The sequence below is a fragment of the Lytechinus pictus genome, chromosome 1 (genome assembly GCF_037042905.1).
Source record: "Lytechinus pictus isolate F3 Inbred chromosome 1, Lp3.0, whole genome shotgun sequence".
Taxonomy (NCBI): Eukaryota; Metazoa; Echinodermata; class Echinoidea; order Temnopleuroida; family Toxopneustidae; genus Lytechinus; species Lytechinus pictus.
The window spans coordinates 27,987,744-28,014,954 of NC_087245.1; the positions used below are offsets into that span (position 1 = coordinate 27,987,744).

Genomic DNA, 27,211 nt, shown 5'->3' on the forward strand with positions numbered 1-27,211 from the left:
GTACCAAATAACACTGAATTTACATTTTTGGAAAAGGGAAAACGGGGAACTCTAGGATAGTTGTTATCATATCCTACAAAACCGTTGATGCAACAGATTCACCATGAACACTTGACTGTTGTGACAGAACCTCAGTGGTTGTCTTTCCTTCTCTAGGAATAGGGCTTGGTTTATCAGGTGCTTCCGGAAGCTCAGGTGCAGGTCATGGCAGCAATGGAGGACAGGGCCAATCTCAGCCTATTGCTGGGGCATCCTACGGTTCCTTCATGACCCCTGATACCTTTGGGTCAGTTGGAGGTCACTCCGTCTTCCCCCATCGTGGAGGATCCCCCGGAGGACGTCTCTTCCTCAGTGCCAACCGGAGTTTCCACATTGATGGTACTCTAGATGTATCAGGTAAATGACAGAGTTTATAATAATAATAATTATAATACGTAGTTACATTTGTATAGCGCTTGATACATATGTTTCTAAGTGCCTCACATTACAATTATTATTATCCCAGTCATCGGATCCTGGCATGTCCCTCATGCAATGCATCCTTACTCCACTCCCTGGGGAGCATTCCAACAAGAGATCCAAGACTCAATTGCTAGGCATACTACCTAGGCCTTCGCATCCTACCAGGTACCCATTAAACACCTGGGTGGAGAGTGGCAAAGTGTGGATTGAATCCTTGCCAAAGGACGCTAGGCCTAGGTGGGATTCGAACACATGACCCTCTGATTGCAAGGCAAGAGTCAGAACAGCTACATGTACACCACAACGCTTCCACAACACAGTTTGAGTTGACCAGTACTGCAATTATTGTTGCTCTGAAGTTTGTATTGTTATTAGTGGGTTTTATTTGGTTTCATGATATTGTTTATTAAAGTAGATAATATGATGTTGTAACGATGTTGAAGGTGGTCTAATAGTAGACCGGCCAAAAGTAAAAAAGTGCTCTAGATAAGGATTCGACGGCAAAATTTGTTAATGCTTGGCATCCCAGCTAAAAGTCTTGCAAAAATACCCAGGAATAGCGTACGGCCGGATGCCAAGCGCAATTTTGCGTGAAAGTATTATTTTTTGCGTAAAAACTGAAAGAATGTCGAAAATCACGCATTTTGATATTTTGACGGATTATCATCATATTTTTTATTATCTTTGATATGAAATTATTTTTATTCAGAGTTTCAAATTATAAGTCTCATAAATATGCATTTCAAATTTGAACATTACACACACACATACGGCACAGGAAAAAATAAAACTGCGATTTCCTCAAAATAAAAGTTTGTGAAAACTATCAATAGTTTGAAGTTTTTTACGCAGCTTAAATTCTTCGATTTAACTGCGTTTATCCATCAAATGTATAGTAAATGTCCTAATGTCACAAATATTAAAAGAATTTTTAAGTAAGATGGAAGATATCTCACTTTATGTTATCCGAAAGGAGACAATGTGCATTTTACCAGGTGCGCATTTTGAAAGAAAAATTGAAAATACCGTACATTATGTACATAATTACATGTATAAGTACATACTAAAGCGAGTTTTTAATTACATGTATAAGTGCATTCTAAAGCGAGTTTTTAATTGGATAGCACAATTTGTCAATTCTTTGCATCCCAGCTAAAAGTCTTGCGGAAATCCTGAGGAATAACGTATGGGCGGCTGCCAAGTGCACTTTTGCGTGAAAGTATCATTTTTTGCGTAAAATTTGAAAGACTGTTGAAAATCACGCATTTTGATATTTTGACGAATTATCATCATATTTTTGGTTATCTTTGATATGGAATTATTTTTATTTAGAGTTTTGAATTATAAGTCTAGTAAATATGCATATCAATTTCGAATATTACACACACATATATGGCAATATGAAATATAAAATCGTGATTTACTAAAAATAATAGTTTGTGAAAACTATCAATAGTTTAATGTTTGTGTTCCGCATCTCAATTTCGTCAATTTTAGCGCTAACCGAATAAATACATAATAATTGTTGTCATGGCACATATAGTGAAAACAAATGTTGAAATAAGATGCAAGATATATCCTTTTATGTTACATATGCGAAAGATAACAATGTACATTTATCGGATGCGCATTTCTGATAAAATACAAACAGCGCACAATATTACATCTATATTGCATATACTAATATTAATCAGTGCGATACTCGTCATGATATTATATAGGATTATGTTTACTTTTGTAGAGTTCGATCTTCTTGCTATTTCCGCGAATTAATTGGTGCTGAACGTAAATCTACCTGTGGCGATATTCATAAATAGGTCTGATATTTAATTTGCCGTTACCATGGTAACATTAATTTTGTAGGAATATCTATATCCAAAATCATAGAAACAGTAGCGTACCTAGGATTTTCCACAGGGGGGGGGGGGCAAAACCGTCGGCCAAAAAAATTGACAAGCAAAAAAAAAAGGTCTGCAAGCTCGTCAGGGGGGGGGGGGAGGTCTTCAAGCTCGTCGGGGGGGGGGGGGGGCATGGATACGTCTTTTGCATGGGTTGGGACTCGTCAGGGGGGGGCAGACTGCCCCCTCTGCCCCCCCCCCCCCCCCCCCCCGTAGGTACGCTAGTGCATAGAAAATATACATGTATGAATAAAACGATCGAACTAGCATTTTTAAACTACTCTGTCAATCTACATTTTACTTCAATTATTGGATTATCAAAGTCTAAAAAAATATGGCCGTTGCCACGGCAATACCTATTTTTTGTCTCGCCTGCATGCATAGCAGAGCAGGACTAAAGGAGCCACTTTTCCGGCGGAGGCGACGGTAGCTTTGATATAACAGCGTCATATCAACCTTGAAATCTTAACCAAGGTTACGTTTTCGAAATTTCGTTATAACTTTGAACGTATATAAAAAAATTAATGACACTTATGACAGTATTCAGGTATTACTGATCGTCTTGCACAAGTTTTAGATCACATGATTAAGGTCAAAGGTCATTAGAGTCACTGAACTTTGGCCATATGGGGGTATTTTTTCTTAATGTCATCATAACTTTTGAATTTTATTGATCCAGTTCATGATTAAACTTGAATATAAGGGTATTAAAGTATGATGGATCATTTTGCACAAATTTCAGTTCACATGATCAAGGTTATACGTCATTTAGGTTCGATGAGCTTATTATTTTATTATCACATGAATGGCGCTTTTGTGAATAATTATTAGTTTCAGTTGTTTCTAATGTTCTGCTGCTATAATTATTATGTGAAAATATGAATAATAAATGTTGTTTGGTCTTTTGCATTGCAAGTTATAATTTTCATTCAATTAATTTTGCTTCATTACAGTTTTCGCGTTTGCTATTATCATAGGTCCATGCTGTTATATATCGTAGTCTAAGACGGGGGCCGGACAGTCCGACCCTGGGCAGCCCTGGACATACAGCGGCGTACCCAGGATTTTCCAAAGGGGGGGGGCAATTTTTTTGGAGGATATTTCGTCCGCGAAAAAAAAATTACAAGCAAAAAAAAGGTTTTCAACCACAAATAAAGGATTTTGTACCAGAAAAAAAAAATCGTCAGGGGGTACGTCCCCTGCATGAGTTGTGACTCGTCGGGGGGGGGATACTTTCAGCTCCATGTAATCCTTTCGGACACTACACATGACCTTAGGCAGAGGGGGGAGGGGGGAGAGGCAGTTGCGGCCAGAAATTTTGTAACTCGTTTTAAGTATGTACTTATTCATGTAATTATGTTAATAATTTACGGTATCTTCAATTTTACATTCAAAATGCCCCCCCCCCCTCCCCGCTAAATTTTGCATGCCCCCTTTCGGAAAATATTTCTTCCATCTTACTTAAAAATTATTTTAATATTTGTGACATTGGAAACGATCGATATTCGTTAGATGAACCAATTTAAATCGAAGAATTTAAGTTGTAAAAAAACTTAAAACTATTGATAGAGTTCACAAACTTCTATTTTGAGTAAATCACGATTTTTTTATGTCATATTGCCATATATGTGTGTGTAATATTCCAAATTGAAATGCATATTTAGTAGACTTATAATTTTTAATTCTGAATAAAAATATTTCCATATCAAAGATAATCAAAAATATGATGATAATCCGTCAAAATATCAAAATGCGTGATTTTCGACAGTCTTTCAGATTTCACGCTAAAAATGATACTTTCACGCAAAAGTGCACTTGGCATCCGCCCGTACGTTATTCCTCAGTATTTCCGCAAGAATTTGAGCTGGGATGCAAAGAATTGACAAATTGTGCTATTCAATTAAAAACTCGCTTTAGTGTGTACTTATACATGTAATTAAAAACTCGCTTTAGTATGTACTTATACATGTAATTAAGTACATAATGTACGGTATTTTCAATTTTTCTTTCAAAATGCGCACATGGTAAAATGCACATTGTCTCCTTTCGGATAACATAAAATGCGATATATTCCATCTTACTTGAAAATTCTTTTAATATTTGTGGCATTAGGACATTTACTATACATTCGATTAAGAAACGCATTTAAATCGAAGAATTTAAGTTGCGTAAAAAACTTTAAACTATTGATAGTTTTCACAAACTTTAATTTTGAGGAAATCGCGGTTTTATGTTTTCCTGTGCCATATGTATGTGTGTAATATTAACATTTGAAATGCATATTTATGAGACTTATAATTTGAAACTCTGAATATAAATAATTTCATATCAAAGATAATTAAAAATATTAAAATAATCCGTCAAAATATCAAAATGCGTGATTTTCGACATTCTTTCAGATTTTACGCTAAAAATGACACTTTTACGCAATATTGCGCTTGGCATCCGGCCGTACGCTATTCCTGGGTATTTTTGCAAGACTATTAGCTGGGATGACAAGCATTAGCAAGCATTAACAAATTTTGCCGTCCAAAGTATAAAAAATCGTTTTGGCCGGTCTACTATAACATTACCCCATCCTTACTGGACTTCCATTTCAGCAATCAGAACATGTAGTTCCTGATACCTGTTCCAACTGTGTTAGGAGTTATAGTAAGTGTAGATTAGGATATGAAACCTTGTTAATGTCAGTCTGATGATGTATCCACTACAACATGATACCCTTTGCAGATGCTAAGGAAGTTATGTTTCCTGTTTCATACACTGATGAACATTTAACATAGCTTAATATAAAGAAAATATAGGAATGTTGTAAGTCGTAAGAAAAATGGTAGCAGTCATTGTATATATCATTAACAAATTCACAATTGATACCAAAGCATTTCAGTTGGTATTCCCTTTTTTTAAGATGCTGAACATTTCCTTATGGCTTATTATTCATTTTGGACCTTAACTTGACTTACAGTTGAGTCCAAGTCTCTTGTACTGCTTATGATTGGTTTCATTGCTTGCTTTAATTGGTTCAGGTGGAGCTGGGACATCCCCTAATGCAGGTGGTGGAAGTGGAGGAAGTATCTGGATTGAAACAGAGACATTCAATGGAGATGGCTCCATCAATGCCCTTGGAGGAGATGGAGAGGGAAGTGGAGGCGGAGGTGGAGGTGGAGCTGGTGGGAGAGTGGCCGTTTATTATACCTACAACCACTTCTCAGGTAAACGAATATGACAGTCACGGAGTGATACAGAGTGCAGTAGAGAGAAGTAGAAAGAGCCATGAGAGTACATAGAGACAAAAAAAAGAACAAGCGAGAGAGAGGGTTGCATTTGATAATATGAGAGATGCTGCCTATATGTTTACTTAGGAGAATATATATTTTATAAGCTTCTGATACTAACCTTGTCGATTCTTTCTTGACCTTTGGAATTTATTACCAACTCGTTCTGCATTAACTATCCTTGTGCATATTTTTTTTTTTTAATGACTTTTAGAAAAGCATCATCAGATATATTTTGACACATGTACCAATTGTTACCAATCCCTCTCATCACTTATACAGTAGTTCTTGTCCATTCTGATAGATGATTGTATTCTAAATCTGTTTTATCTTTGTAGGTTCATTTGTAGCAGCTGGTGGAGTGTCATCCTACGAGCCTGGTGGTCCAGGAACAGTATACCTTCACAAGCTTCAACCAGTCAATGGCACCTCATTCCTTGATGCTTCCAGCCCTGAAGGACAGATCATGCACGACTCCAATGTCTCATCCCCTCTCACCAATCGCACACTCTACCTTAACAACCTAGGACGCCTGCCAAGATCCAAGAACCGAAATCTCACTGAACTGTACTCGGAATACCAGTCAGCCACGACTATCACCTGGTTAGAGCCTTCTGTGCCCGCAAAGATAGCCATTCAGAGGAATAACCAATCGCACAATTACTCCGATGACTTCGTCATAGATGAATTGCATGTGTACGGAGGTGCAGAAGTTGCTTTCATTGATCCTCTGCATCCAGGATCACAGTTGATGATGCGTCTTGGAACCATCGGTGGCGACCGTACAGGTCGGATGCTCATCGGCTTCAATCAGACCATGGAGGTGATACAGCCAGATTTTCCTCTCAGCGTTGATGTCTATAGAGGAGGAGAGATAGTTCTCTATGGAGAACTGATTGTCAGTGGTGTGACATTCAACATTGAGGGCGTCCTTCCCTATGCAGAAAATATTACCATCAGGGATGGAGGTGAGATACTTTTTCAGAAAATAATTTACATTTCCACAGCATTCAGCGATACATAATAAACAGATCAAATCAGTGATTAAATTTTCATGCAATTTATGGATAAATTAATATTTCAAGCTCTTGTAAATATAACAATGATTTGTAAAAAAAATAGTTTTCTTATCACGTATTTTCTTCATTAATAAATATCAAATTTTACATCATCGCAAAGAATACCTCCTGATTATCCCAGCATAAACATATACCACATGAAACTGGTGTCAAATTATCGGCAGAAATTACTCTTTTGGGACAACCAGCTTGTGTTACATGACTAGTTTTTTTTGTTACGGTAATCACATTTGGAGGTGAAAAATTTAATTTCCCAAAATCAACGTCTTGCTATTAATTGCAAATTTGCAATTGATCGAGCTGTGAGTAATGATATACTGTTAAAATTGATTTATCTATCATGGTATTGATACTTGCAACCGATTGTAGATACATGTGATGTTCAACGTTATTTGCAGGGGTACTTAACATGCATGAAATGATAGGGCTGGATGGTGAAGCAACAGAGACGGTTCTCTTCAACTCTATCAACATCAGGAATCATGGGACATTCTTAACTCACAATGGGAAAAACAGGAGGGCTCTGATCGGCGATTATTTACAGGTTAGATTGTAATATTGTAATAGAGATCTTTTGGATAACAATGGGGCTTCATTGGAGGTGGTGAGTTTATCATTTGATATAATAATAATTATTATTATTATAATAATAATTATGATATTAATGTCTTATTTACCCAGGGCAGCCACTTCTGTTAGAAAGCTGTTTTCCACTGGGCCCTACATAACAAAACATGTTATTAGTACCTTTCTCTAATCTAAAGGCTGAGCAACTAGCATGTAGGCAGAAGGTTCTATTTCTATATTAAAGTCTTTTGTTGTTACTCATCTGGGGAGTTTATTTTATATTATCATTTTAGAGATACCAATATGATTTCATAGTGTATTGGTTTTGCAATCCGATAATGCACATTTTAAGTGAAGTCGCATGAGCCAGTGCAATAAAGGCATGAATAATCAATACAGAGACCTTTGAACAAACCCTACAGTTGCCTTATTATTATGAATAGTCACATATCTTTGCCGTAGCATCTACTGATACTAATTATTTATTGGTCACCTTCGAGAGAAAGTTTTTTGTTCAATTATAGGGCAGCTATGTTTATCCTGTATCTCCAATATTGTTTAGTTTCCAATTACATATTTTTAATTCTATTTTGTAGTTTTGGTGGCAGCAGTGGGATATGGCCATATCATTTTCTGGAATTGAATGCAGGAAGGTTTTAATTATTTAGATCATTATTTGAGGACAATTGTTTGACATCTATATATTTTTGCAGTGCTGTAATTCCTCTTTTTTCATTTAATCTGAACACTTCTTCTAATGTCTACCATTACAGTGCTTTATAATCGCATATTATGTTATGACCTTTTGTTAAGACATTTGTGTTGTGTTGTCTTTTCCTGTCTTTTTAATATTGTCTTGACTTTGTCAGTTTGACTTCTTTCATGTTTTTTCCTGTTCTTTCCTCTCTCTCTCTTTCTCCCCTCTCGCACTTGCGCTTTCTTTGTGTATTAGGTTTATGGTGGAGCATCGTTGCTCTCAACTAATCTCTATCTTGAAGTTCGTACAGTCATAGTAGATTCATATGGGACAATCAGTGTTCTTGGGTCAACGAAGGAATCAGCAGGTATCTTTGTTTTTTTTCTTTGTACCCGCACTTTTTCTCAAAAACTAATTCAGTGTCATTTGATAAAAATTCCATCAAAATATTAGTTTTAATTAATTTTTGTAGATAAGAATATTTTGCAAAATGACCGATAACATCTACAGGTTATGAAATCCTGAATGATAATCTACATGTACTAAAATGAATGCATGTATTTTGTGTTAAGTACATTTTCAATATAATATGACTGATAGTTATGAAAATAGGATATTCGCATTAAAGCTCAATTTCAAATTGCAAGAAAGTATGAATAAATTTTGTCAATTATCGAAGCTCGCAAAATAGGCTTTTAGTGATACACTGTATGACATGATTTTCAAGCTACAACTGTTCTTTCTGATTTAGAATAGTAGTGAAATATTTTTGCAAGGAGTAATTCAAGTTGCTATTATTTACATGGTCAATAAATAACAAACAGCTTGTTGGGTAGAATTACTGTTATGTTACTAAATAGCGTCATTTACAACTGTCTACCATCTGCTGTGAACTATCAATTATTTTTTTCACTGAAATCCATTACCTGTTTCTAATTTCTGAAGCCGTACATACATACATACATCCATACACACACCCATACACACATGCATACATACATACATAACAGGAACTTATATAGCGCTTTACCAAACATATATGATCAAAGCACTTTACAATAAATAACTAATAATAATATTAATGAATTTACATTAAACAACACTTTAAAATATATCTACGGGGACTGGTGCCTAATCTTAATGCCCTGTTCACCCACAGTTTAAGGAACTTGCCCAGAAGGCTATCCGGCAGGTTCATAACTCACAAGGGCTCTAAAAACACCAGGCCTAAGCTAAACCCTAACAAAAAAACAACTTACAAAAGAGAACTAAACATGAATATTTAAACCAATGGTTACACCAAAAATCATATAAGGAGAAAAAAAATTCAACGAGCAAATAAATGTGTTTTAAGCAGAGATTTAAAAGTTTTAAACTTTTCAGCAGATCTTAGTGTTACAAGCAGTTTATTCCATAATTTGGGCACAAAATTAGCAAATGCTTTATCACCATATGAACTAAAACTTCTTCTGTGTTTGAGGAGGTATTGGTCAGCATATGATCTAAGGAATCTAGTATTGCCCATATGAATATAATTACTGATTATGTCTGATAGATAACCATAGAGACGTTCTTTATGATTAGCGCTATACAACTGTTGTAAATTATCATTTTATTGTCCTTAATCAAATCTGCATTTTATTCCTACATGAATTTTCCTGTAGAAGGACCTGGCGGAGCATTCATGAACTCTGGTGCTTCCCATGGTGGAGAAGGGGGCGGTGAAAACTCTTTGGTGCCGGTACCCCAAGCCTATGGTTCCTTCACCACTCCTACAGAGTTTGGGAGTTCCTCCAGCTCAGGAACCAATGGTGGTGGCATTCTTAGTGTTTTGATCTCGGATTTGAGAGTTGAGGGTCGTCTTGAGGCAAATGGAATGAATTCCGGGGATTTCGGCGGGGCGAGTGGTGGCAGCATCATGATACAAGCAGAAACAATACACGGAACTGGTGTCATCTCGGTAAGATATGAAACAAGTGTACATTATACGTTGCTAAGCAAGCAACTTTCCAGGGGCCCATTTCATAAAGACTTACAAAAATTGTTCGCTTTACCATTATTATAACTACTTTTGGAAACCGTGATTTTGATTGGGTGCTCTGTCCTGTTATTCTGGTTTCATATTATGTAAAGTTTGAAGATTTTTGTGACTTCATAAAACATTGTGATAATATTGCAGTGCCTTGCTTACAACTTGTCAAGTCATACAGAATTTTGGTTCTTTGTTCGAGAATGATGTATTGTCTCAAAATGTTTTCCTCAAAAATTCTTTTCAGTTGTCATTTCCTACCATCTACTTTTAGAACTGAAAATTTTTATAAAAATAGGTCATCTTTTTGTCTGAAAGTATGGATTTTGTGTGTTCTGCAAATGAGGTTTAATGTGACCTGCTACCCCAAAAACCAACAATAAATCATCCCAACTGAATTATGAGATTTTTATTGAGCTTTAAAAAGCAAGTCCTTAGCTTTTAACTGATTTATCAACAATCACCTAAACAGTTACTTGATTGAATGTAGAAAATATTTTAGTGAGAGCTACAAAACCTAAGGAGAAAACAAAGTTAGTAGTTCAGAGTTCACTCAAACATGAGAAGTGCACACTGTGCAATCTCAGTGAAATTTCCAAGCAATCTGGGAAAAAAAATTGTGTCAATAACTCCCCGTATCTTGTGTTTTATTTAACTTTAACACTTAAAACTTTGAAAAGAATTACTCTTTCAGAAAAGGTAATTTTCTAATCTATACTCTTGTTGACCAAATTATAGTTTTAGCTATTTACAGAGAGCCTTCCCTGGTGACTTGTTGTTGGTTTGGGGGTGGCTGGTCACAAAAGAGAGGACACTAAGTATTAGTACATTTTCTATTTCCAGGCAAATGGAGGTGCAGGGACATGTGGGGGAGGGGGTGGAAGAATGGCACTGTACTATAAACACCTCAGCGATGGCGTGACCCATGAGGTCAGAGGAGGTCAAGGGTCATTGTATGAACACGGAGCATCAGGAACAGTCTATCTGAAGGAAGAAGGGGATGTGGAGCGAAAGATTCTGAAATCTTACAACCATTTTGCCAGAGCAAGCTCACAGGTACATGTACTCACCATTGTTTTTTTATTTTTCAGTAATGATAATGAAAATAATTGGTATATACACAGGACTATCTATCGAGAAATAATCTGTACCTTTTACATTTTGTGTGTTGTTTGCTTGATCTACATAGAGTCTCAATTCTAAAAAAGTACATTTCTTTTCTGTTGCATATTGAAAATACTGTCTTAATTACCCAATCTGTTTTCCTATATGTTGTGGGGATTTTTGCCTTAATCATTGCTGATGTCTTCTCATGATGATTGCAGCATCGTTTTAGTTTTCAATCCATGCTTTGGATTGAGATGTGTGCCATTACAGGTTATCTTTGAAGTAAATCCCCATTTGCTAGTGCTACAATTTTTTCTCTGGCAAAGAATTGTAGTCATCAGCTTCAAAAATCCAGAGCAACGATGTATGTCCAAATATCAATTTAAAAATAATGTTTGTGCAATGAAGTAATGTTTGTTCGATGTGTCCTATCAGTGGCATAAAGGGCCAACAATTTTGAGGGGGCACACAAAATTTATCAGGTAAACGTTCTACAATGTGAAAAGGGAAAGAAGCAAGTATGATATCATATCGTATTTCCCTGTCATTTTCTAGCTTGTTAATATCCTTCTTTTTAATTTTTCTTGGTGGTGGAACATTTAGGGGGATGTGCCACCCACCCCCACCCACCAACCCCCATTTTGTGGATATGATACAACCATCATTTTGTGCATCAGGTGATAGGATGAGGGCCCCTCCTATAATTTTTCAAAATAAAAGAAAAATACATGTAAATGTAAAAAAAAGGGGGGGGAAGAAAAAAAAATCATCAGGTACATGTAAATTGTGTTACTCTTTCTTAGCCCTGATACTAAAATAACCTGATACTGCTCCTTCTGCTATCATCTTGACTATCTTTATAACAAAGTACTTCCTAGTCCAAACTACTCACAACACTTTCTGTGCTCTGTACTTTAGAGAAATGCTCCATGATATATCTTGTATTATTAAGTTTCCACCTTTTACTCTGTATGGTATCTGTTTTTGTCCCCATGACAGGTCAGAAGAACGGTTGTTCCTCTTCCTCCAGACCCTGATCTTGACCATGATCTCGACCTCCTGGACATTGGTCAGTATGCTCACGTTGAGCTTGAAGCAGTGGACATTCATGGTGACCCTGCAACCGATGACTCTCGTAGAACACTTCACACGTCTGATATCGCTGGTGATCTGCTGGGAGTGCTTCATGTAGGAGAGAATGATAGTATACAGATTGGGGCTAATGCTACTTCCAGGATACCGTTCAGCATCACTGTTTACCAGGTATGGATTGCAGAATGGGGGATAAACCTGATTAAACACATCTGAAGAAAACATTGTCAAATAACACTACTTGTGTTGTTATAGTAAGAATCTTTCATTTATTATGCAGCGTGGTTTGGTATTGCATTTTTGTTTCTTGCCATAACACTTGGTCACCCAAGCAACTTCTAAGTTTTATTGATCTATAAATGAATTGGATATTAAATATGAAATATAGTACACATTTCAATAACAATAATAATGAACTTTGGGGCTCATGTATTATGAAACTTGATATCATGATGGCTTGGTTTTACTTTCCTTCATCAGGATGGAAGAGTATCCCTACCACCAAAGTCTGTCTTCCAGGGTGTAGACCTCACCATGCTGGGAGGAAGATTAGAAAGAGTCGACTTGTTGGAGATCGCAAAGCACTCCCGATTCACCTTTGACCCCAGTGCCAGCATCAATTCTGAGCAGCCCAGTGATATCGACCTGGCTTCCCTACTCCTGTTAGGAGGAGGAACCATGGAATATATGGGAAGCCCAGCTGGTGATGATGAGATGAAGATGAGCTTAGAGGAAGAGCTAGAGATACGAGGAGGAGGAGTCATGAGAGGAAATCATCTCTCCATCACAGGTTGGTTTTCTCTCTGCTTGTGGGCGATCTTGGCAGTAAAGTAATATTTCACAGACGGTGTAATAATATGTAGTAAAGAAGGTATAATGTATCTACCCCAACCATCTTTCATTCTTCACCTCTGTAAGAAGTTGGAATTGAGATTATTTTTATCAATATATCACGTGAAAATAAACAGCAATTTGAACAATATTGAAACCATTTGAATGGCTTAGTTTGGTAAACACAATGAAATAAGTAATATGATGTTTTCATACAGTGTTCTATGATACTATAGGAAATTATTGTTCCAGCGGCTTTTTTCTTTTTCTTACGCAATGTGAGTTAAGATTTATTATAGAAATGTAAAATAATGAATATTGTTCTCTATCTTCTTGTTGCTGGTTCATTTACTGTTTGTAAAGTAATATGCCAAAGGTAGAATGTTTTTTCTTACAATCAAAGAAATAGAATCCAAACAATGAAAATCACTGCTTTTGTAATAATTCCACTTAAAATGTGGCACTAAGTATACTTTGCTCTTATAGCTTGTGTTAATAGCATACAAATATAAAGGACATCAAAATTATTTTAGCTTTAACTAATGTGATTGCAATGATAAAGAAATTTATAAGGCTTTACCATGCTCCAGTCATTCAGTAAGTTCCTTGTAAGATTACAAAAGCTTTATCACCCCCTCCCCCAATAAAAACAATGAGAACCCTCAAAATTTGGAATTATAATTCAAACATTTGCAGATTATTATCATTCTCTGTACAAAGAATATTGGAACTTCATAATTCTCTAGTCATATGCATCAATAATTATTTATGTACTCTGCTCCAGCACATGATATAATGATTGACTCTGGAGCCCTGATGGATGTGAGCAAGCGTGGTTGGCCACCTGGAGAGGGTCCCGCTCCTGGTATCTATGGTGTAAAGGGTGCTGCTGGAGCCTCCCATGGAGGGCGTGGTGGAAAGGGGACCAGCGTGGATCACAGTGATAATGCATATGGAAATGTTACAAATCCAAATGACTATGGTAGTGGTGGTAGTCTTCTGACTGGTGCAGGTCAGGTGAGAAGGAATTACAAATATGACTCTTCAAGGGTTTATGAAACAGAATTTGGGATTGAAATTAAAGATTGATATTAGATGTATGCCTCTAAATTTGTTCCATGCCCAACAGAGAGAGTAAAGTGTGTCTTAAAATGATGCAGAACTTGTCATCTTCATTGATAATAATGTAAAAATTGATTCAGTAGCATGCATCATTTTATCATAATCTGACCAATAAGGTGATGTATTTTGTACTGCAGGCAACTCAGAAATGAATTGCGATTGTAAGTCAAATTGAACTCTTTTTTAAACACCTTCCAATACACATAGGATAGGATTTGAAGCTGTCACATATATGGTTTACTAATGCTAGGAGTCCACTGGGCTGGCGCCTCCAGTTTGCGCCAGTTGGTACCAGTTCACACCAATGCAAAGCGGTTGTTGCGTCTAGTGTCGCCAATAAGGTACCTAGTGGTGTCCAGTGGCTCAAACTGCCTCCCAACTGGCACATGGTGGCATGTATTGGTGGAAAAAATTGAATTGGGCATGACAAAAAAATCAAAAGTTTTTGAGACTTTTGGACTTCTAGCATAAAAGCACATGCTTACTACTGAAGAAAAACAACTCAGTTCTGCAAATCCAATGAATTTCGGACTATCATAACTAGGAAAACAGAAGTTTTACAAGTAATGCTTCTTCCCTATGCATTAACTACAAAAGTTGTTCTGTATTGTAAAATGGTAATGTGGACCCTAATCATTAAATAAACTTTAGCTTCAACCAACCTTAATGATTAATTGGGGCGAGTAAAGAGCAATGTTTTCCCGGCTTTTTGCTGGGAACCCCGCTTTTAGCAAGGAATCCTCCTTACCAGAAGGGTGTTCAAGGCTTTACTAAATAAGCCCTGATAATCAGAGGCCGCTCTCCCCTTACCCCTCCTTTTTCTGGATGGATCCTGATCAATTGATTGGCTGAAATCTATCACATGCCCAGTCATTTCTAGTAGCTAATTGGGCATATTTGCTAATGACTGGTACTATTGACTTATTTTATTGACCAGTCATGGTTTTGAGTTGAGGATGGTTAGTCAAATAACAAAGATCCACATCTCTATCCTATAAAACATTTAATACTCATCACTCTGCTCCTGCACTTGAATGACTATCCACGCTCTTTACCTTTTAAACACTCTGAATTCCCTTGGTTATGCATCAGGTTTGTTCCAAAGGTACATGTACCTTATGCATATAATTCTTACTAATGCCCTTGATAACGTGTATTATTTGTATACTATGTCTCTATAGACGTCAAGTGGTGGTGGCATCATCAAACTGATGGCCACAGGCAATGTTCTTCTGGATGGTGAGATTCTGGCAAGCGGAGGAGATGCAAACCATGTAAGGACAAGTGGGGCTAGTGGCGGCAGTATTTTCATCTCGGGAGGTGCTGTGACAGGTAAAATGAATCATATCGGCAGTTGGTATAAATTCAGCAAATCAGCTTGGAAGTAATAATTTTGTCTGTTTATTGATTGAATGTAAGGATAATTATTGATCCTGACAGCAGTGGTATTCACTGTTGTTTTTCCTGAAATATGGATATTTTCTTTTAGTGACTGATTTTATGTTTCATGGTTTTTTGTTAAATTGATTATGATCATGATGCTGGAAATGAATTTATATTGTTATTTCAGTAAAAGTAATTTGCTTACCGCCGGAAATAAACTATAGAGTAAATACTTGTTCTTATGGTGTTACTCTTCATGTGCTCATCACACACCTAAAGGGATATGGAGACCGTGCCTTTTCATCTATTGCTCCACGCATCTGGAACTCCCTCCCTTCTTCACTCCGTGATATTGACAACATTGAGCTCTTCATATTGTCTCTCAAAGCTCACTTATTTCAGCAGATGTGTAATAATTAGCTTAATTGGATGAGCCTGCGCCTATGAATGTTTTTAATTGAATATGGCGCAATATAAATCCTGTGGATCATCATCACTTGTACCTATTTCAACTGATTAATATCATAATAGAGCTACATGTAAGTTCTTTGCAAACTAGCAAGAGATATCTATAAATGATTTTATTTTTCATTTTAGGGCTTTTATTCTTTCATAAAAATGCATGAATTTGCTTAGAAGCATTGACCTTTCAATTTAACATTTCCAGGGCGTGGCCGTATCTTGTCTGATGGAGGCGATGCTACATGTGTACCTCATTGCAGCAGCTGCGATCCTGAACGTCGCTGCTTGCAGTGCACTGATTATAAGTACTGGATCGACTTCAATTGTGTTGATGACTGCAGATATTGGTATAACAGAAGATGGAGGGGTGACAGAGATGGACGTCATTGCAATGGAGAAACAGATGGTGGAATCAAGGTAGGTGTAGTAAATGCAACTGAAAAATTATCTCTGCCTCCATGAGGAGCCTATGCAGCTATGGCAATTCTATGGAAATTCTTGCATATAGATGTCCATATGATACTTCCTAGTTTTGCATGTTTTGTATATACATTTAAAAAACACATGGATATACAATGGCTGGCTTGGTTTAAAGACATACCATAATTTAAAAAAAAGAACCACATAATACATATTGTACAATGAATGAATTAATATTCAAGTGTGGACTGCAGCAGATTTGAAGGATCATTGTGGAATGATCATATGTAATGTTGTAAACAATTGTGAGAAAGAAGCAGTCTTTACTCTATGAATTTTCATTCAATTAGGCAAATGGTAGTTGAGATTGAAGAAACAGTAAAATCAGTTGACCCAACAAAATTATACCTCAAGATAGTTTACTCTTGCATGGACATTTTATATGAATGAAGCTATCAAATTTATCTTTCATTTTGAGCTTAAACTAATTTATATCCACAGTAAGTAGAAGGTGTTTTTAATTTGCCATTTTTTGAATAAAAGTGTCATCAACTTTTTATTAAAAAAAAGTTTCTCCAAAAGTCTGAGCATCTCCGTTTTAACCTTCCCATTTATTTTATTAAATTGGACAGGAAATTGGAGGAGGAGGATCTGGTGGAAGAATTGCTATCCATGCCAAGGATGATTACAAGTTCCGAGGGACACTGCAGGCTCATGGTGGTAGCAGCCACCTGGAGCCTGGAGCAGGAAGTACCATTTATACCAGCTTGGTATCTTCCAACATCACCCAACGTTCTCTCATTGTTGACAACTTCAATCGTGAACCAACCGCAGAGTTTCTGCCTGACGATCTTGACCTTGACAGCAGCAGGACATATGTGTTTGTCGGAGACAAAGACTTGGATGTGGAAAGGCTCCAGATTGAAAGAGGTGCTCATGTGGTCTTTGCAACGTCTGCAGAAGGCGAGGGGCGGTTCACCTGTGGGCTTGTGGAAGGTGATGGGACGGGGTTGGTACACATCCTACCTGAAACACCTGTGCACATCTTGGACTCAGTTTCACCATTCCCAGTTGCCTTCAGAAACTATGAGGGATCAACAATGGAACTTCCAAAAGGTAATGTATCAGCACATTTTCTAGACAAAGTCCTTTTATGGTAAGTAGCTCTTGATGTGAACTTTACATCAAATGTAACAAGCTAACAATAGTGTAAACATCTACAAAGGATCACACAATCCATGATTCACGGGTGTTCTGCAGTATGAAGAAATTTTTTGTGCTCACCATTGGACTGATAAATTAGTCCCCAATAACAATATTTGATGTATAGGCTAACTTCTATTATCATTATTAAACTCCATAGTATTGGCTGTCATGTTAATTTTATTGTCTCGCCTGCATAGTAGAGCAAGACTTTAGGCTCAGCATCCTCCATCCAAAACCCAACCCTCCTGTTCCCCTCCCCTTCTTCCAATTCTTCTTTGGCTGTCCTTTCCTCTCAATCCACTCATCTTGAACTCAAACCCCTTCTTAACACATGCTCACCCCTGAAATATCAATCTGATTATTTTTAGATTATCAATTACATATACTTTATTTTCTTTATGGGAAGCGAATTTAATTATATCACTTTTATTGGATTTACTACCATGATTTCCTTTGCTAGCTGTTTATCTTGGTGACCTGTCCCATAAGAAGATCTATGTAGAGGGTTCTGTTGAAGGCCTGGAAGACTTCATTGTTGGAGAGAGAATTGAAGTGGTCCTGGGAACCAAGGTATGCATCAATTACAGTTTAATTTAAACTGCTTTTCACCTTTTGAACAGCAAGATATGTTTGAATTTTTCAATTGCTTTGGTTCAAAATATATATCATGCTTACAGGGATCAAGTAAATTGATAAATAGATAGATAGATAGATAAATGGTTTATTCATAAAAATCAAGACATCATCGCCGCTAAGGCCGAATTGCGATGTATTTACAAGGTAAAAATGAAACAAAAAATATTCAAACAATAACAGAGATAATTACAAAATAAATAATGCGGATAAAGTATGGTATTATACATATTATATGTTCAGTATACTTAGGAATATCATAATTAATTTTACCACAAAATTATCTGAGAAAAGACATTTTAGCACTGATGAAGTATTTCTGTTCCTGAATAAATCTATTCCATACTTTCATGGGGTATTTTAATCTGGTATTGGAAGTTTGTTGGGTTAGATATTAAAGTCCTGAAAGTCCTTAGCCGTGAATACATTACCATGAGTACTTAAAGTCTTGTTTGCATATAATCATTCTTTTTCTTTTTTGTGGTAATACCAACATAATTTCACATCCTCAGGGAGGTTCTGCTAATCATCCTGACCAGACCCTAGTCCTGAACTCTCTCCGTATCCTCACAGACGGAAGCTTTAGCTCCCATTACTCAGGTTCTCTTGCATATGAAGATGTAGTAAGCCCATCGCTGTCATTAGCAATCACCGACTCTCTTCACATTCAGCCGGGTGGACAGCTAAAGGTAGGATCCATGTTGTTTTCTTTCTGTTTTAGTAATTTAGTTGCTCCTTCAATATAATTCGCCTATCATATTCAAGAGATGTGCAATGTCTAGAGTAGGGTGATATTGAAATATCCTCCTCTTTAGATATCAAACTCAAGGGCCAATTTTCAAAGGCTTCGGTTTCTCTTTGGTCCTAATCATCTTATGTTATATGTTATGCTTTGATTCTGATTTATATTTTTGATATTGGTTTTAATCAGGTCAATCCTATGTTGGATGTACCTGTACCCTTTGGTGTAGAAGCAATTGGTCTACTTCTGAGATAGTTTGTTACCACATGAGCTAAGCCCATTTGGTCTACTTCAGTTTGGTCTACATTGATATTATATTTGGTCTTCCCTAGACTTGCTGTCACACCCACTTCAACTTATTCTCATGTACTTATTGCCCAGATTGTCATTTGAGTACTACATTTCATTTGCTTTCATATGGATAAACAAAAATAAGATTGGATCGTTTTCATTTTCCAGTATTGTATTATAGTGGCCTTATGATTATTGTAAAAACAGTGGGTATTCTATGAAAATGTCTTTTATTATGATTTCAGGGAAGTTGGATTAATGTGACAGCAGGACGGATCATTGAGATTGATTCAGCTGGTATCATCGATGTGAATGGTCAAAGTCCCATCAGGCCAACAGACCAGGAGAGTGGATATCCTGGTACAACAGGTATATATTACTTCAAGAATGATGTAATACTTTTCATAGTATATGGCTGTAAACTTCAGTATTTATTTTATAAACTTCAGTACTTGATATATTAAAAATAATGACTTGTTTGCTTTTTAATTCCGATATCTTGTATGCCTTCTTTCTCTGTGATCATTCTGGCTGTGATTGCATTTTGAACACTAAATTTGTTTATGATTTGAAAGAAACTATTTGGATCATATCTTTCAGGATCATCTGGTGGCAGTTTGGGTGGTACAGGAGGACGAACCTTTGACCAGGCCATCCCAGCCCCACCCCGAGGTTCACTCTTCGATCCTCTTGACTTTGGAAGCTGTGGAGGTCAAAACTCTATTGATCTAGATTCCTTGGGGTATGGTGGTGGAATCATCAGTCTTACAGCACCTATTCTAGATCTGAATGGAGCAATCCTTGTGGATGGTACATCCTCTAAAGGCGGGCGCAATGGAGGAGGCAGTGGGGGTTCTATCCTCATTAAAGGTATTTGAATGCCATCCCTTGGTCCCATTTCATCAAGAGATACAAGTGTTGAAGATTTGTCATTATGGCAACTTCCGTGGTCACATGGTCTATCAACCAATCATAATCAAGTTTACCATGGTAATTTCCACAATAGCAAGTGCAATAGTTTTAATTTGTATGAAACAGGCCCTTGACGATAACTGTGTGTAAGGCTATAAAAAACAATCACTATCTCAGTACATTATTCATGTTATTACATGTATATCCATCATTGGAGTAGGTTGTCCTCTGGGAATGGAAATTTAAGTCAAGTCAAACATTTTATTTGTAGGAAAAGAAATCAAGACAGGAAATATATTGGTATCTGAGTACAAGTGATTTCCTCCATTAAAAAATCTCTATTTAGCATTTTGTTAAAAAATGGTATGTAGGCAAAATTTTTTTCATTAAGGGCTTCATGTCTATTCATAATTTTTCAAATGTTGAGGTAGAACTAGCCACTCTTGAATTTGAATTTAGTTTCTTCAGTGTAAGGACACGTTGCCATTGGTAGCAGCAGTGGGATGCATAGTATATGGAGGTCAGATAAGCACTAAAACAAACCTTTTTTTAAGGGTCCAGATACTGTTTAAGAACCTCTTTTCATTTTAAAAAATGTAATGGGACCCACCTACTCTACGCCTTTATGGATTTACAAGAAATATCTCCTTTTCCCTCTAGTTTCTTCACTACAAGGTCAAGGTTCATTGTCAGCCATTGGTGGCAGCGGTGGGATGCATGGTGGCGGAGGAGGTGGAGGACGAATAGGCATCCACTTCAATAACAATACCTTCCATGGTGATCTACAAGCCACTGGAGGTGACAGTGGCTATGAAGTAGGAGGTGCGGGGACTGTTTTGTTCTTCAACAGAGCTTCCGATGAAAAGACATTGATGATTGACAATTCTTTCAAGACTCCTGGTCCACTTGCAAGTTCTACGGATTATGATATTACTGGGAGTGAAGAGAGTTGCCGCTCTTGGCTTCTACCTGCGTTTGATGGCGATGATTATGTTTTTGATGAGTTGGTCCTGAGGGGAAGAGCCCATTTAGCTATAGCTGGTGGTGATCATCCCAGCATGAATACTACTGTGAGAATTAGGAAGACTTCAGGGGATGCTTCAGGGATCTTCCATGTGGGTCCACATCAGGTGAGTTGCTCTTGTATACAGTCAAGTTTGAGGTGATCAAAGTTTTGCTTGCCTCCTGGGACCAATTACTCACAGTAAAACTTAATTATTTTATACCTCAAAAAGTATGTATTTACATTTCGAATGTGTATATGTACATGTATGCTGAAAAAAAGAAGGTTTGGTTGTCCCAATTAACTGCTTTAGTATATTATTATGGTGAATAGATTAAGACATGTCCTCAAGGTCAATTGAGATTTTTTTACAGATGAAAACATTTGGATATTAATGCTTTCGTAGTTGAGTGCCTTTCACACTAAGTAAAATGTTGTCTTCTGTATGTACTTAAGTAAATAAATTTCTCTCTCAAGGATCTCAACATTGACCTTCCATCTGAACACCCACGTGTTGCTTGGGGTGTGCTCCTCAACCCTTATGGTGACCTTGAAATGCCTGCTGACCTTGAAGTCCATGGAGTAACCTTTGAACTTGAAGGGCAACTACATAATGTTCGAAACCTCATCATTGGCCATGGTGGTGTAGTAAACATGAGGTGAATAATTATTGTTAATCCATGTTAAATCAATTAAAATGGTGTTTTACATGTAACTTAAAGTTTAATCTATACAGTTTTGCAGATTAGAATATTTCAATATCGATGCTGCTACTCAAAGGTTTGCAAATTGGTAGGCTACTTGGTTTTAGTTTTGATAAAATGGATACAATTAGTTATGACAAGACAACTTCACTGTGTCCCCTCATGATGAATTGATGCTAGCTGTTTTACTGTATGTCACTGAAGTTAAATGTTAAATTGAGAATCAGTATTGGCCTTTTGCATCATCAAGAAGCTATTGTGCTCTTTCTGTTGAAGTGAAAGAAATTTCAGTATATTTGAAGCAATGTCTACCTTTGAGCAATATACCAATGTGAGGCACAAGTTATACCAGACACTTAATGATAATGGTTAATCAAGTGATAATTTTTTCAATGTATTCCATGGGGATTAAAAGAAAATATTAGTAGTAGTTGATAATATTTCATGTCTTATGACTATTCAATGCTAATAATATGCAACATTTATATAATGATTAATGTCTGTGCAGAATGTTGCTAAGTGTTGCATACTATTACCCCAGTTTTAAGCATGTCTACATGTTGCATATCTGACATTCCAAATCAAAACTGAAGTCACAAACTGAAAATTATTTAAAACCAATATCATACTTGAAAATTTATGTCTCGTTTTTGATCTTCAACTATTTACCAGACCATACACAAATAGCACTGCAGGAATATCACACGCTCTACACTATGACTCGATCATAATCAGAGGTGGAGGCAAACTAGTTGTGGAAGGTGGAGAAAAAGGCTTCAATCTCCATGGAAACACCCTCATTGTTGAGAGCGGTGGTATTCTTGAGGCAGACCACCTTGCTTTAGTGGTGGATGATCTTGTCGTAGAGGAATTGGCAGTGATTGATTTGAATCACATTGTAAGTTCGTGAATTTCAAGTGAAACTGTAATTGAACAAGATTCTTGTGTTGAGCATCCTAACCAGTTGCTTTGTTCCCAATCAGGGCGTTGTTTATTTTATGGATCTTTTCAGTGTTTACCTATTCATGTTTTGTCCATAATGTTATGAAGTAATTTCTAATTGCATAAACTATAATGACATTACTAAATTGTTAGTATGCTTGGAGAAGCCTGTGCATAACTCCTTGTCAAGGTTGACATAGAATGTGGTGTGTTTAGGTAGCCGGCAGATTGCCCTAATAGGATAAACAAACTTCCCTCTAGTACAAATTATGAGGAATGGCGATGTGACCTATATAAGCCATTAGTGCTATATTGAAAAGATTTTTTCTGTTCAAAGATAAACTGCTCTTAGAAATGTATGAAGTATTAATAAAAATGGTATCTATAAAGTCTGATATAATATAAAATATTATGAAGTATCGTTGGGAAGAAAGTAAGAATTGCAATGATAATGGGTCCTGGATATGGTTTGAAAAAAAAAAAATTGCACCCAGCATGACTCTATTCTTATTTTTTCTGTTGTATCCTTACCTTTTATAATGCATTGTTTGTTGAATTATATTGATAAGCAATATATATTTACATAATTAAACGGTTTTTTAATCATGTATTAAGGTCTCCAAATAAAGTGAGATAGGTTTTATAGCATAATGTACAACAGTAATGAATGTTTTATTTCTCTCAGTCACAGTTTACTGAGGGTCAAGGGTCAGAGGTCACTGGGGCAGGTCATGGAGGCTTCGGAGGAGGCAGTGAAGATCATCCTGGAGGAATCGCATATGGAGATGCATTCCGCCCATCTCACTTTGGCAGCATTGGTGGTAGTGATGATGTAATGGGAGGTGGAATACTACATGTAGATGCAAGAAACAACATACAAATAGATGGTGAGATCAGGGCTTCTGGTATCGTAATCTTTTATTTTTACTGCATGTTTTACAAACTGAATTCTCTTTTAGAGTGTAGCAATCACCTGAAACAAGAGTTATAAACTGCAAATATATACAGACATTCTATAGATAATTGTGCAGGAGTGTACAAGATAGCATCTGGGATACCATGAAGCTTTCGTCAGTCCATAGTCTGAGCTTGGGACAATGCAAGCCCCTATGTAGACAAAATTTAACAGGTGCATTAGAAGTACATGTATGTTTGCAAGTCATGTTTTAATATCTTGAAATGGTGTAAAATTTAATCATGTATTACCTCACTGTAGAAGTAATTAATGGAAAAAATCATTTTGTATTTATAATATGTTAACATTGAATGTCACAGAGGAGAATATTCATTGGTGTTTGGAACACAATAGTTCAAGAACAAAAAGTTTAATTATCCAATCAATTTCCTTTCAGGATGGGCATAATTGTATATTGGTACATAAAATAATATGATTTCAATGGCAATAGCCATCAGGTATGTCAGAACCATATTAATTTATGCAAGCCTTACTTTGGTGGCAGTGGTGGGATTGTACACTCAACTGTTATGAGGTCTTCCTTTATGTAGAAATTATGCAGTATTTGAGTAAATTGCAGATTAGATCTTGCTCCATCTTTAACTTTGAAGGGGAATTTCAATTGTGACTGAATAATATAAACATTAAATATCTGCATGAAGTAAGGCAAGCTTAGATGAGTCAGAAATAAAAACAAAATAAGCAATGTGAATTAAACAAGTACTTATGTGACCTTAGGCACTGTCAGGTGTGATGGAGAAAGGGGCATGGATAGAGCTGAAGGAGGAGCCAGCGGAGGGAGCATTCTCCTTGAAACAAGAATCTTTACAGGATCAGGAAGTATCCAGGCAAATGGAGGGAGAGGTAAGTATTTCAACCAAAAAAATCATTATGAGATGGATTTCCATGTGTTTTACACATTTTTTAAAGATATTTGATTTAATTTGATAATGAAGAATCAAGAAGAGACAACAGCATAATTAGAACAATGTACAGAGATATGGATCCTTGTTCTTATTGTGAAGTCATCTTTATTTAAAAGGGGTATGGTTTGGTAATAGTGAATTTATTTGTAAAGGACCTTTAATTAATGAATAAATGAAAACATGAAAAAATGTTATCTTTACTCAGGCTTTGGAACAGTCGGAGCAGGAGGAGCAGGAGGAAGGATTGCTGTCTATTACACCGAACACTCATTTGTTGGTCAAATGGTAGCATATGGAGGAGTGGGATCTAATCTGAAGAATGGAGCAGCAGGGACAGTATACCAAGAATCCAGGAATCCATTGTCTGTCCATAGAACTCTTCTTGTGGACAATAATGGCCTTCAGGTTCCTGATGTAAGTACCCTTAATCAGTTCACTCAGAATGCTTTTGATGTCAAGTCATGTGTAGTGCTCATGTGAATTGTTTAACGTGTAGATGTTTTTTTTAAGTGTAAGGTTATTATTGTAGTTGCAAGTTTTCGTGAACACTCAAAGAATGTGCATATTCTAATATGATATTTAGAATGATTAAGTAACCTCAATGAAGAGACTGATTACCTCTAAGGAAGTTTTTGATAGGATACAATGTGATCTTACTTTTTGTATGTGGAAAATGTGGATCGTAGAATTATTCCGTTTGAGTGACACTTGCCCTTTGCCTGTGTCTCTTTCCAGACTATGATTACTGATTACAACAATCTCCAGACTGTTGGAACAAAGACCTGGTTCCCGGCAACTGCCAACAACATGGAGTTTGACGAACTAACCCTGCTTGGAAATGCCCATCTTGCATTTGAAGCCATTGAAAGTTTGACATTGATTGTTGCCAAAGTCATTGGTCCTTCAGTCCATGAAGGTTCCTTTGGGACACTCCACATTGGACTATACCAGTCGTTTCAACTGAATGAAGTTGACATTATTCTGCCATTCAACCTGAAGCTCTACCATGATGCTACTCTCACAATCCTCCCACCTGGTGTCACCTTTCAGTCAAGCCAGAACTTCATCAATGGGAGGGTAATTGGCGGTGGAGATGTAACGGTCATTGATGCAGAGTTGTCTTACGGTCAGCATGCAAGGTCTGGAAATACTCCAGAAGCTACGATTGTACTGCATTCATTACAGATCAGATATGGTGGAATCGTATCATTCCTAGATGGTATTGAAGAGTACACTATTAGGGCTGGAACTGTTAATCTGTCTCCTGGAGGTATTCTGAGAGGAAGAGCTTTGCTAATGGAAGATGTGGACACACTAACTATTGAGGAAACCGCCATTCTGACAGTAGATCATGCTAATCCTTTCTCTCAGAATACTGGTAAGCAGTCAAATCATGTCTCATTAGCTTATAATGCTGAAATACATGTAGAAGTTTGCTTTGTTCCTTTATAGTTTTTCATATTGACAGAATATGAGGCTCCACTTTTCTTACAAGGAATTTGTTCACAAACAGAAATTATTGATGATAGTATTAGCTGGATTTATAAAGTTTTTTTTTTAAATGCCATGATTATTACCCCATATTAGCTGTGCTGCCCATTTAGGCGCTCAAGAATTCTAGGAATTTCTTCCTACCGGGTACCTATTCACCTCACCCGTGTTGAGTACAGCACAATGTGGGTAAATTTCTTGCTGAAGAAAAACACGCCATCGCTGGGATCGAACTCACGTCCCTCAGATTGAAAGACGAGAGTTATAACCACTAGATGCATTGACTGCTTACTGTCGCATTTGCACCCAACGATAGCATCATGGTACTCTTGTTCTGTTACTGTGTTATCTTTAAATAAGTTGGTTTCATTGGGTGTAGATTTTTTCAGACAGTTTTTATATGAAGTTATTTTTATACATCAAGAGAAATTTAATCTTTTGTATTTTGGCTTGGCTTAAGTATGATATACGTTCTCTTTTGAATGATTTGAAGAATTTAGGTCTGGCTCTGGTGGAAGCCTTGGTGGGGAAGGAGGATATGGACACGTCACCAGCACAAGAACATACCCCATCACTGATATCAGCAGTCCAAACCTGTTTGGTGAACCTGGACAATGTCGATGGAACCCCTGTCTAAATGGAGAGTCCCCAGCTGGAGGTGGGAAGTTACTTATCAAGGCACATACTATCATCAATAGGGGCAACATTAGTGCAAGGTATTCAGAATTATATTTCACCTACCTAGAAGCTTTTGGAGGATCATTCAAAAGTCTTTCATGTGATAAAACGGCTTAGCCCATCTTTTATCTGTGAAAAGAAGATTGTTGCAAAGTAGATCTTAATGTTAAGATTGCGCAAGAGACCGGTCATTCATATATTCTATATTTATCAAAGACTGGTGATGAGTAGTCATGATTAAAGTTTAATGATCACTTACAGTTTACTATATTCTGTTTGATAAAAAAACTTAGTACACTTCTCT

At 36.8% G+C, this 27,211-nt stretch overlaps 1 protein-coding gene across 1 annotated transcript in view; it reads left to right on the forward strand.

Annotated features, from left to right (window-relative positions):
- LOC129265193 (uncharacterized) overlaps positions 1 to 27,211 on the forward strand; it is a 112,837-nt gene that overhangs the window by 26,013 nt on the left and 59,613 nt on the right. The window contains exons 25-49 of the mRNA XM_064104079.1: positions 157 to 396; positions 5,387 to 5,572; positions 5,974 to 6,603; positions 7,113 to 7,258; positions 8,234 to 8,345; positions 9,643 to 9,938; positions 10,851 to 11,063; positions 12,114 to 12,377; positions 12,687 to 12,996; positions 13,822 to 14,054; positions 15,341 to 15,491; positions 16,210 to 16,421; positions 17,057 to 17,540; positions 18,091 to 18,200; positions 18,776 to 18,952; positions 19,542 to 19,665; positions 19,897 to 20,166; positions 20,869 to 21,338; positions 21,689 to 21,870; positions 22,588 to 22,813; positions 23,543 to 23,744; positions 24,551 to 24,676; positions 24,944 to 25,152; positions 25,474 to 26,116; positions 26,723 to 26,945. Of these exons, the coding sequence (XP_063960149.1) occupies positions 157 to 396; positions 5,387 to 5,572; positions 5,974 to 6,603; positions 7,113 to 7,258; positions 8,234 to 8,345; positions 9,643 to 9,938; positions 10,851 to 11,063; positions 12,114 to 12,377; positions 12,687 to 12,996; positions 13,822 to 14,054; positions 15,341 to 15,491; positions 16,210 to 16,421; positions 17,057 to 17,540; positions 18,091 to 18,200; positions 18,776 to 18,952; positions 19,542 to 19,665; positions 19,897 to 20,166; positions 20,869 to 21,338; positions 21,689 to 21,870; positions 22,588 to 22,813; positions 23,543 to 23,744; positions 24,551 to 24,676; positions 24,944 to 25,152; positions 25,474 to 26,116; positions 26,723 to 26,945 (6,439 nt within the window). The remainder of the gene's footprint in view (positions 1 to 156; positions 397 to 5,386; positions 5,573 to 5,973; positions 6,604 to 7,112; positions 7,259 to 8,233; positions 8,346 to 9,642; positions 9,939 to 10,850; positions 11,064 to 12,113; positions 12,378 to 12,686; positions 12,997 to 13,821; positions 14,055 to 15,340; positions 15,492 to 16,209; positions 16,422 to 17,056; positions 17,541 to 18,090; positions 18,201 to 18,775; positions 18,953 to 19,541; positions 19,666 to 19,896; positions 20,167 to 20,868; positions 21,339 to 21,688; positions 21,871 to 22,587; positions 22,814 to 23,542; positions 23,745 to 24,550; positions 24,677 to 24,943; positions 25,153 to 25,473; positions 26,117 to 26,722; positions 26,946 to 27,211) is intronic.